This window comes from Colius striatus, chromosome 4 (assembly GCF_028858725.1).
Source record: "Colius striatus isolate bColStr4 chromosome 4, bColStr4.1.hap1, whole genome shotgun sequence".
Lineage (NCBI taxonomy): Eukaryota > Metazoa > Chordata > Aves > Coliiformes > Coliidae > Colius > Colius striatus.
The window spans coordinates 74035638-74048335 of record NC_084762.1 but is presented as its reverse complement, the minus strand read 5'-3'; the positions used below and the strand labels follow the sequence as shown (position 1 = coordinate 74048335).

General features: G+C 39.0%; 1 protein-coding gene across 2 annotated transcripts in view; it reads right to left on the bottom strand.

Moving 5' to 3' along the window:
* Window positions 1-12698, bottom strand: part of CPQ (carboxypeptidase Q) — a 173617-nt gene that overhangs the window by 38858 nt on the left and 122061 nt on the right. For both annotated transcript variants that reach the window (XM_061995505.1, XM_061995503.1), the window contains exon 6: window positions 1376-1467. In XM_061995505.1, the coding sequence (XP_061851489.1) occupies window positions 1376-1467 (92 nt within the window). The remainder of the gene's footprint in view (window positions 1-1375; window positions 1468-12698) is intronic.

The window sequence follows — 12698 nt, the reverse complement described above, 5'->3', positions numbered from 1 at the left end:
CAGAGCTGCTCTCCAGCAGGTCAATCCCCAGCCTGCACTGGTGTTCCTCCCCAGGTGCAGGACTCTGCACTTGCCCTTGTTGAACCTCATGAGGTTCCTCTCTGCCCAACTCAAGCAAGCCGAGATCTCCTGCTGAATAGAGAGTCCTTAATAGATACAAAACTGCAACCTATCACCTCCCTGAATCTGAGAAAGCAAGCCCTTAGGTACCGTTTCCAAATGAGAGAGCTGAGCTATCCCTATAATTCGGAGATAAGGAGGAACTACAATATATAAGGATCATTAAATATGTTTCTTAATAAGGTTCAACACATTATTAGGAAATAATTGACAGTTTATCAATGAGCCAGAAAACTATAACCACTGTAATGCTCTCTCTGACCGCTTTTGCAGATGAAAATTGATTTGGTTTTGTTCATCATAATTAATCTGACTTAAAGTCAAAATTCTATTTCTTTATTCTGATAGGTTGCTTAAAGTTAAAGATACACTCTTAGGATATACTTTCATACTTTTGCACAGCATATGACTTCCCAAACACATTTTTATTCATCTTGTCTCTGCCTTGGATATACTAACCATTTCTGAGAGTAATACTAAATTAGAGAAAAGAATAAAAGATAACTACTTTAGCTTAGTTACATATTTTTTCAGGGAAAAAATGTGCTGCATATATTCCAAAAACTTATCTCCAAAATACTTTTATGGAACTGCCCTTTATGTCATAACCTACTTTGAAAAGATAGTTGTTAGCAAGAGAGACAGATGTACCAATATACAATATTTTTCTGCTGATAATCAGCCATGAAGTTTGTATATTCCTCCCAGCATCAGAAATCAACCATTTAAAATATTCCAGATCCTATAAAGCTAATAACTGTCAAAGAGTATTTTAGATTCTACATTATTACGATAAGATAGCAAAGATTTTTCTTTGCATAAGTTTACATTTTATCTTGTAAAATATTGTGGGAAAATGCAACAAAGCAGAAATATATAAGGCAAATAAAATTTATTTATATTGCCAACATATGTGGACTATTTCTCACCCATTCTCAGGAAGTGAGCTACGTTTGAAAACTATGGCAGATACCATAGTGAAACATCTTTCAGAAATTAAAAATGTTTCAAAACAGTTTTGTGACAGAGTATTTTAGGTCAAGAAGAACACGTTCATGTGTAGTAAAAATGCCTCCTGTTAAATGCAAAATGAAGTTTACATGTATGATTAAAAGCAGAAAAAGCACTTTTGGGTGGTAGTGCAAATCATTATTTTTAGTTAGATATTAAACTGAACTTTTGAAGAAATAATATGCAACTCACACAACTAGGGAGAAAACTGTTGTAAAGCAAGTCAACCAATGACTTCATGTACCTTGTGCAACTGATAGTATTGCTTAGCACCTACTCCTCCTTGCTCTTCCGCCGTCCATAGCACCAAGCGCAGCGTCCTTTTTGGGCGAAGTCCTAAAACATCAATTTAAATATTGGTTTTAGTACTAGATATCCATATATTTAAGCAGGTTTTCTATTGCTTTCCACCATCTGATAGATGAAAAATCCAAGTTTCCTTTACCAGTCACCTTTACCTTCACTAAACACAACCCATTTCGAGTGTGGGATTTGTTGTTAAGAGTAGTTTTTGCTTTTTTTGGAGGGAAGGACTGATATGCAAAGAGGGAGTCCATGTAACAAAGGAGTGGGATGTTGTGGTGCTGCTAACAGTTGCACATTTTGGAGACATATTATAGATATCTGAAAACCATAACATAAAATAAATACCTTGATAGATTTCTGAGACATATGCTGCTGTCATTGTGGTGGCCTGCAGTAAGCAATGCACACCCGCTTTCAGTAGATCCAAATCAAATTTTTATGAGAATTATCATTGATTTGTCATGGTTAATTTGTTACAATTAATTGAATATGAGCTGATGGATTTTTATGAGAAATATTTACCCATTTCAAGAACAGAAATATCTCCAGAATTATTTTCCTTTTTATCTGAGAAATGAAAAGCAACAATCTGTACTTTAGAATCTGAAATAGAATCAGCCTCTGAATGTATGCACAGCTTTTTAAAACAAGGCAAACACAAGACCATTTTCCATTTTGCTGTGGTAGCTCAGTAAGAAAGATAAGTTCTCAGATAAATTTTTAAACCATTTCTGCCATGGTGGAACTGAACAGATAGAAGTTGTTGCTCTTTATTTATTTGATTGATTCTATTCATAAACTAATACATTTGAGACATCAAACCTGAGAGCACAGAAAAGCAAACAGATCAAAAATAGTGTTCTCTGTGCAGTGTAATGCTGATCACGTTTGAGCAAAAATAAAGTCCCCAAAACTAATTTTTTTTAAGATAAAGCATAAATTATCACACACACACATGCACAGATGTCTGCGCCAAGGAGAAATAATATCAGCATCACTGTCAAAACATATTTCATTTCCTAGGTGAAATGGATGAAGTTTACAAATTGATCTGACCATTTTTTTTTCTCTTAACTCAGTGAAAATCAATGAAGATTTCTTTATTAAAACTACATGCTAGAAATCCTCATAACTGAAGGCAGAGTACACAAGGAATACTCAAAATCTGAAGAAAACACCTTGGATTTTCCAATATTTCATATAGAAGGAAGTGTAAACAAGTGGTTTAGAGGTATATTTTCTGAGTGTTGATCTAATGGCTTGCAAACAGAAAGGTCATCAAACTTCATCATTTTAAAGACAATCCCTTTGCACACATCCTTCATTTTTCAAATCAACCAATTGGCCAATGAGGTAAAATTGAGATAAGAAAATAGCAAGTGTGTTGAAGTTAAAAAGATTTTAGACCTCAAATAACCACAAATGTGTCAACAGCTTGGTTAGAAGAGGTGGCTTTAAAGAAGAAAAAGTGCTGAGCATAAAACATAGAGCAGTTGGTCCTGTAGCACATTTTCAATGGCCCTGAGGTTTAAGTGGAAAATAGAGGTATGTTTGTGGTACCACAAATTACAAAGACCTAAAGCTCAGTCTCCAGCCCACCACTCCAAGTCTCTGAAAGCAGCTTTGGTAAGAGATGCCTGAGACAGAGAAGTCGCATTTTCTGCCTCCTCCCAGGCAAAAATCAAGACATTTTAGTCTGCCACTGCTTCCCTAAGGGGAGCTCAGGTCGGTGACTGGGAACATCGCATGCAGCTAAGTGTTCTGTAACCCCAGTTGGTCTCTCCAGCTCTGCAGGAGTTTTAGAAGGTATCGGGTCAAAAATTTGAGATTCTTATAGTCTCTTTCTAGTCCATCATTACATCTGTCCGTTACAGCTGGGGAAATAAAAAAAGCCCTGCAGAGCTTTGGTCTTTCCGGTCCCAAAGGTCATATGTTGGCTCTTCCAATCTCACAGATTTCTGTCAGTAGATTCCCTTGTGTGTTCTACTGAAATTAAATGGTCAGGTTAATAAAAAAAAAAAAAAAAAGCTATAGAAGTAGTTATTTGAGATATAAACCAAAATCTACAGAGCAAAAATATAATTTCCTCGTTATCTTTATCTGAAAATGATAAGTATTTATCTACCTGTTATTAAAAACACAGCTATTATGACCAAAGAACAATAAAAAAATCCAATATTCACAAGTAAAATTACTAAGAATAGTCACAATGCATGTTTTTATTAAAAATTATAAGGTACTATACTGAGGTTACAATATATATTTTTTAATTAAGTTTAACTACTTTGGCTTGCTTCTTAAAAAGTACTGTTTCCTAAGCAAGGTAAGATCTCCATAAAATAATAAGCCTTGCAGATCACAACCCAAATATGTATTGAAAAGGCAAGAGAAAATAGCCCTTGGACTAGATGGGTGATGGTTGTACCTTGTAGAGGGGTAGGTATCAAATTTTAAAATGAAGTAAAAGTGTTTCACAAATAAAGTAGGGTCTCTTTCATTTTTATCTACATACATGACATATAATATGGCCTAAAAAAAATAAAATAAGATATCAGAAGAAAAGAAAATAAGTAAAATTACCCAGATCATTTCAATAGATTCTTTTGGCAAAGTGCAGCAGGTTATAATGGCATTTGTTGATGCATCAGTGCCCGAATCCTACTGTGTCCTCCCTGGGTCACTGGGATCTGATATTATATCACTCAAATAAAAGCTAAAGATCTCAGTATCTGCTCAAAACCACTGAAATCTCAGTTTCTACCCTACTGCAACATCTCAACAAAGAGGGTAGCAAGGTTTTACAGAAGGATAACATTGGAAATGTGATAGTTGGTGCTCAAATGAATTGTTCTTTCTAAGCTCAAATAACTACAACAAAACGATAACAACTATAGATCCTCCTCCAGTTACAGATTAATTTACAAATATCTAATATTTTAGAAAAATGAGGTAAGAGGTTTTTTTCTCTCTGCCTCACCCTTGACAGGGACACACAGTCATAGTTTACCACAAAAGTGCGATTTACTAATCAATCTCTATATTCTTATCATTTATCCCAAGCACAAAAAATCCAGTAGGGCACTTGGGCTACTAAGTTAAAGGATGTGATTAAAAGAAAACATCTGTCATTAAGGAAATGTGCAGTAAGTACACCAGGACACTTGCAGTACTATACTCCTTCTGAGCTGGAGTAGTTGCTAGCTAGCCCTTTTATGCTCTTGCACATCACAAACACTTCAGTCATACCAAGATGCAACTCATATTAACTCTGGTTTTGAGTTCTTTTAAATCATCCCAGAGTGCTCATATTTGCCGGTGTCAGCAGCAAGCCCAGATTAGCCAAAAAAAGATTTGTAACTAAGCTTTATTAACTAATCAGCTTGACTTTAAGCTCAACTACAATGATATATTTTGCCAAAAGCTTTTCTGTCAGAACTTTTTTAGTAGATAATTGTCATCAGATATTACAGATACACATGCACATATAGAATCATAGAATGGTATGGATTGGAAGGGACCTTTAGAGATCATCTAGTCCAAAAGTTCATAAACAATGATGGATGACACCAAACTGGGAGGACTGGCTGATTCCCCAGAAGGCTGTGTTGTCATTCAGTGAGATCTCAACCGACTTGAGAGCTGGGCAGAGAGGAATCTCATGAGGTTCAACAAGGGCAAATGCAGAGTCCTGCATCTGGGAAGGAACAACCCTATGCACCAGCATGGGCTGGGGATTGACCTGCTGGAGAGAAGCTCTGCAGAGAGAGACCAGGGAGTCCTGGTTGATAATAAACTGAACATAAGCCAGCAATGTGCCCTCGTAGCCAAGAAAGCCAATGGCATCCTGGGATGCATCAAGAAGAGTGTGGCCAGCAGGTCAAGGGAGGTTCTACTCCCCTCTACTCTGACTTGGTGAGGTCTCATCTGCAGTTTTGTGTCCAGTTCTGGGCTCCTTAGCTCAAGAGGGACAGGGAACTGCTGGAGAGAGTCCAGTGCAGGGGCACCAAGATGATCAGGGGACTGGAACATTTTTCATACGAGGAAAGACTACGGGAACTGGGGCTGTTTAGTCTAGAAAAAGAAGAGATTGAGGGGTGATCTTATTAATATTTACAAATATCTAAAAGGCGGGTGTCAGGAGGTTGGGGTGTCCCTTTTTTCTGTTGTATCTAGTGACAGGACAAGGGGTAATGGGATGAAGCTGGAACACAAAAAGTCCCATTTAAATATAAAAAATCTATTTTACTGTGAGGGTGAGGGAGCCCTGGCACAGGCTGCCCAGAAGGGTTGTGGAGGCTCCTTCCTTGGAGGTCTTCAAGAGCCACCTGGACATGTTCCTATGCGACCTGATCTAGATGGACCTGCTTCTGCAGGGGGGTTGGACTAGATGATCTCTAAAGGTCCCTTCCAACCCCTACCATTCTGTGATTCTGTGCTTCTATGAAACACATTTTAAATTAATTTTAAATCTAAAATGGATATTTTCTAGATGTGAGAGTGTTTATTAAATCCACACATATTCTTACACATGTGGATGATCACACTGTGTTAAGACAATTACCAGGATGCTATATAGGACTTGAATTTTATGTTCTATGTATCATGTTCATGCTTGATAGATTCCCACATAGTGAAACTGAAATGTATAGTTCAGTAGAAAACCAGACAAATTATGGTCAACTGTCACATATAATGTAAAACAATAAACCTGCTTCAAGCTCAATATATCACATAAGCCCGGAGAGAGAACTTGAATTGTGTCTTTTTTTCTTAATCACAGTAAAGCTCAATAGTGTAAACACTACATTTCCTTCAGTAAATATTTTCCCATTTCATGAACATAAATTTTTACTGAAGGGGAGGATTAAGTAGAAAGACACAGCATTTTCTAAGAAGACAGTGATGGTGGTGAATCAGACTTCTTCAAGAGAGGTCATCGTATTGTTATAAAACTGATCATCTCTTGAAAATATAAAAAGCATTCAATTTCTGTGAAAAAGACCTCTGTTAAGCTGCCAATGTAATACTAATAATGTGGAACATTCCCATCCTTCAGCTACACTACAATAGCAAAATTCCACTTCTGTAACGTACTTTGTACCAGCAGAAATTACTCAAGCAAGAGCCAAGCTCAAATTCTGCTTTTAAAAACAGTATGTCCCATCTACTACTTTTTGGAGCTAAACGTTTTAGCTGGACATCTTTAATTTTCTCCCAGGCATAGTACAAAACATTGACACTCTCACTTGATATTCCATCCTACAAGTCTGACTTAAAAATTATGCTATGAATAATCTGTAGAAGGTTCTGATATGCACCTAATACTCCAGTCATCCATGGCACGTTCATGTAATTGCATTCTGGTTTTAAAGAATTCCTTTGATGGCAAGCTGAAGGTTTAGAGTTTGGCATTTGAAGACACACAGCATCAGCAAACACAAGCACTATCCTTATGATGAGGCACTTTAATACTAGCTTGTCCTCATCCTTTTTAACTTATTGTAGTATCAACTGGGTTTGTCTGAAAACAGTGTCTTCTTAGCAAATTATGTCTTAGTCTTTGAATTTCTTCCATGCTATGCCTCTTGCTTTCCCCATCCTCCCTCCTACCCTGTCTTTTGTTGCACAGTTCTCATGAAAATTTCCCAAGTTTCTGTGATCTTCTGGAAAAAAAAAAAAAAAAAGCAGTTTCTGGTGCATATTTTAGGGTCAAATTAGATACATCAATAGTCATTCTTAGTTACTCTGATTTGCATACTACACACCAGCAGTCTCTTTATACATCATTAAAATCCTCTCCAAACTAGAAATGCTCTGATTTGTTTTTTTTTAATCTGGTCAAATATTCAGAGAGTTTTTTCATTTTCTTTTAGATTTAATCTGCTAAAGTGGAAAATGTTTCACTCATTAACAGATTGGGAAATGGGAGATTTTCTGAAATTTCCAGAATCTCAGCAAATGCTCAATTTGCTGGTTTAATTAAACTGCTGGGCTTCACGGCAAGTTACATATTTTAGGTCTCATTACACTGCCTACTTTCTAAATCATTTCTATTTTTAGTTATAATAGTCTCTGTTCTGATCTAGACCTCAAGTGAGCTATCGAATAAGGTCACTTTCACCAAGCCACAATAACTTTTTAAGCACTTTTTTTGTCTAATGGACACTACACGGTTTTGGTGTTGTAGTCGTCTTTTCCAGAGTAAAAGTCCACACTTTGCAGTTTTGACTCTGCTAGAGGTCCCAAAAGGCTATGGTCTCCATACAGGAAAGATGCATAAATTCCTAACATTTGCTACCCTGTTTGTATGGCTTTTGACATAGAAGTTGGGAAGGTTCCAATATTCTCAAGTATTTTACAGATTATTGCCCAATTTGTGTGTTCTGTGGCATGGGCAAGCATTGTTTGAGACAAAAAGCTCTTATTCTTAGCATACTGTTTCTCTGTCTAATTTAAAAGAATATACATATAGCAATAAACTGCAATTTACAAGATGACAGTAATAATGCAATTAATCAAGGATGTCCAGACTTTTTCCTCTGAAGACTAAAATGACTCGATTCCAAACCAGCAGGATTTTTTTTGGCTTTCATTATGGTTAGAAATACAATCCTCTATGATTCAAACGACTAACCACATTATTTGTGAAGAAAGGTACTTGGCTATTTAGGTGCTTATTTAAGATGAAATTGGGGAGCTTTTGTATGAAAAATAGTGATCTAATGGAGAAATATAAGGCAATTCATGTTATAGGTTTCAAAAGTAAGACAAAGTGCAACTAAAAAAAAATGGTCTTAGTGTTTCTTAAACCCTGACTATAATATATTCCTAATTCTTCTAGTGAAGCACAAATTAGACATAGAAAACAGCTTTTTGCTTGGGAAATTCCCTTTGTTTTCTTCCTAAAATAGTCTAATGCAATACAATCTGCTTGAATTTTCTCTGTTGATAAGGGTTCTGTTTGCAGCACAGACTGACTTGTGAAGATCTGAAGAAGAGAGAAATGAGATCTCCTGGAAAAGAGGTGTGGTATCACAGGAAGAAGGCAAAAAATGGGCAGGTCAAGGGCTGGATAGTAGAAAATGGAATTGGAGGCAGAAGCCAAGCTGTGCGCTGCAGGCTAATCTGAGGACTGAGGCTGGGGTATTCTCAGAACCATGTTTTGGGGAGTAAGAGGACAAGAATATGCCACAGCTGTAAAGTTGGAGCAGCACTTTGGGCAGACCCTTGCTAAGAAGCTGTAGGGAGATGGCAAGTCCTGAGGTGAGCCTAGCTAGGGAAGGACTGGGACTTGCAGAGCTCCACTGGTATTGATGGCAATACCATGAGAAACTGAGATTAATCCAAGCAATTATTTTCTCTTTTTTTTAGAATGTTGAGACTTTATGCCAGAATAGAAAGGACACAGTTTATGACAGAAGAGTGGAGGTGGGAGAAGTCAAAGATTTAACATTGATTAATTTTAAGAAAACAACTGAATATACAAGAAGAAATGACAAGGAAGGAGCTGGGTATACAAGACTGAAGGGGAAAGCTGTGAATGATTTGCAGTCTGGTAACTAAAAATAGCATGGATAAACTTTTTGACTGGAAAGATGGGAAAAGAAGAAGGAAGACAAGCCCAGAGCCTGATGTGATAAGCTGCAATCGAGTCAGATTGCAACACTACCAGAGCGAGGGTTTCTCTGAGAGCCACTTCCTTGCCACTCATCAGCACAGCTCAGGGAGAGCTCAAACAAGAAGCGCTGACAAACATAATCTTCTCTATGTGGGGAAACAGTGTGGTGTCATGAAGTCAATTCAAGTCAGGTACAAAAAAATAAAAGCAAAGGAAACCTGCTACTTGCTGGTATAAAACAGTAAATAACTGAGTCAGTAGAAGACTCCTTCCCTCCCTTCCCTGCTCTGATCCTGTTGCCATGTTCTTGAGTCCTGCTAAAGAAGGAAGACACTGTTAACCTTTAAAGCACATCTTATTCCTTTTTAGGAACACCTTCTTCCTTAAAGGACATTTCATAAAATCATGATGCAGAGAGGCCATGCAGGGCCCTGCTCCCTCATGCTCTAGGATTATAAGCAACAACCATAGAATCATAGAATCATAGAATCATAGAATGGTAGGGGTTGGAAGGGACCTCTAGAGATCATCTAGTCTTACTGAGTGGTGCCCTACCTTCCCCCTCTGCCACCTTGCTCTTTCAACCAGAAAAGCCTCAAATCACAGAATCACAGAATCTCAAGGGCTGGAAGGGACCTCGAAAGATCTTCTAGTCCAACTCCTCTGTCAAAGCAGGAGGTCCTAGAGCAGGTCACACAGGAACTCATCCAGAAGAATGTCCCCAGAGAAGGGGATTCCACAACCCATCTGGGCAGCCTGTTCCAGTGCTCCATCACCCTCACAGTGAAGAAATTCTTCCTTGTATTTCTTTGGAACCTCCCATGTTCCAGCTTGTACCCGTTGCCCCTTGTCCTATCATTGGACATCGTTGAGAACAATCTGGCTCCATCCTAACACCTGCTCTTTATGTATTTGTAAACATTAATGAGATCACCTCTCAGTCTCCTCCAAACTAAAAAGCCCCAGGTCCCTCAGCCTTTCATCAGAAGAGAGGTGCTCCACTCCCTTCATCATCTTTGTGGCCCTGCGTTGAGCTTGCTCCAGCAGCTCCGTGTTCTTGAACTGAAGGGTCCAGAACTGGATACAATATTCCAGATGAGGTCTCATGAGGGCAGAGGGGGAGGAGAACCTCTCTTGCCCACATCCCTTCTAATACACTCCCTGATGCCATTGGTCTTCTTGTCCACAAGGGCACTTTGCTGGCTCATGCACATCCTGCTGTTCACCAGCACCCCCAGGTCCCTTTCCCCTACACTACTCTCTAAGAGTTCATTCCCCAAACTGTACTGGTACATGGGATTATTCCTTCCCATATGCAAGACTCTATATTTACCCTTGTTCAATTTCATTAGATTTCTCTCTGCCCAACTCTGCAGCCTGTCCAGGTCTCACTGAATGGCAGCACAGCCTTCTGGTGTGAGTCACTGTCCCCAGTTTAGTATTGTCAGCAACTCCACCTGGCTTATCTTTCCTAAAAAGTTCATAGCCATCCATGACCACATTCCAGTCATGTGAGGTGTCCCACCATGTCTCTGCAATAGCCACCAGATCATAACCCCTTGCCTGGTACACAGGCTTCCAGCTCCTCCTGTTTATTCCCCATGCTGTGTGCATTGATGTATAGGCATTTTGAGAAGGAAGCCAATTGTGTAGGATTCACTCCCAACGCTGGCTTTCTACCCTTAGGCTCAACTCTAGCGGGCCTGGTTTTATCCACTTCCCCCTTCAATATTAGTTTAAAGCCCTTTCTATGAGCCCCACTAACTCATTTGCAAGGATCCTTCTCCCGCTTTGAGACAGATGAACTCCACCTGTCACCTGACCTGTTACCTGTTAGAAAATTTCACCATGGTCAAAAACCCCAAAGTTGTGTTGGTGGCACCAGCCACTTGTTTGCCTTATTTGTTCAGTATTCCTCCCTGCCATGAGAGGGATGAGGGAGAACACTACTTGTGCTCCCAAGCCATCTAGCATTCTCCCCAGTGCCTTGAAGTCCTTTTTGATAGTTTTTGAACACCTCTCTGTAACTTTGTCAGTACCAACCTGCATTACCAACAATGGGTACTAGTCAGTTGGCTGCATCAGATCAGGAAGGTTCCTGGCAACATCTCTAACTCAGGCCCCAGGGAAGCAGCAGACTTCTCTGTGGGATGGGTCCGGTTGACATATGGGGCCTTCAGTCCCCTTCAGAAGGGAATCACCTTCTACTATAACCCTCCTTTTGTTTTTAATTGAAGTAGTCCTAAGACGCGACAGTGACTGAGTCACCTTGGGCGCCTCCTCAAGTAGCCCTACATATTCATATTCCATTGCCTGATTCTCAACATCCAAAGCCCCATATCTGTTGCACAATGGCAACTGGGGAGGAGTGGGTGGCCAGGAAGAGATCCACCTGCCTCCCTGAGAAGGGACCTGTATCCTACCCCTTCCATCTCTTAGATCCCCTTTGTTAACCCAATTAGAAGATGATAGAGGATCCTGTACTTCTTGTGAAGACTCAACTTGTTGCTCACACCTCAGAGATTGTAGATTCTCAGTCCACCAACCTATCTGTCCCTCACACTCCCTGATGCTTCTGAGACTTTCCACCTCTTCCTTGAGTTCAACCATCAGGCTAAGCAGGTCATTCACCTGGTCACATTGAACACAGGTGTTGTCTTCTATGTCATCTGCTAAGAGTGCCAGACCCCAGCACTCCCTGCAGCCAGAGACCTGGAAATTTACATGTTTATGAGAGACCTCTGTCTGGGTCACCACATTTCTGTTAGACTGTCCTCAGAGATGAGACAGAAAATGCAACAGATGCATTTATCTCTGCACATTGAAAATATCTACCTTAAAAAAAACCCGACAGTAAGAGCAAGATGCCCCTGACTTCATCCAGGAAGGATTTCAGCATTTCACCATGTCAGCTGCATCACAGATGTGAAAAAATATCACAGTAGCCTGTGTCAACAGGTTTTTGTGATTTTTATCCATAAACAAAGCACATAGCTTATCTTGAACTTCATAGGCAAATTAAAGCTTGCAGAGAAGCAGCAGTTCACAGGACATGGGGTAACATTGTTATGGAGGGCTGTATGCATAAATGCACTGCTAGATTAACAAATTTTTATGCCTACAGTCACACCTCTGTTGTGCCAGCCCAGTATGGAAATTGAAAATTTAAGTATTTGACAAATATACATTCAACCAAATGTTGAAATGAATGAATAAATGGAGTTGCAGTGCAGCAGCATCTGCACATATTTCATACCAAGAAGCTTTAGTAGATTTGCAAAAGGTGAAGGTCAGAACAAAATGTCTAACTTTGGGGAAGTAGGAAGAATGTAAGAACAAAGGGTTAATACAAGGCATATTTAATTTTTAAAAACTCCCTACAGTAAAAGCAGTCATTAAATCATATTTCACAACATACCTCCTGGATAGCAAACAACTACACCACCACAGCTATAGGAAATTCAGAAAAATGTTTAACAAAATTATTGGCATGTAGGTTAAAACTGCAGTTATATGACTTCAATTAAACTAGCCAAAAAGGAATAACTGGAATGACTCCAGTTTTTTTAATAAAACATAACTTTAGTCCTCATATATTAGCCAGTGAATTTGGACTCAAGAAATTTAACTTCTTACAAAGACT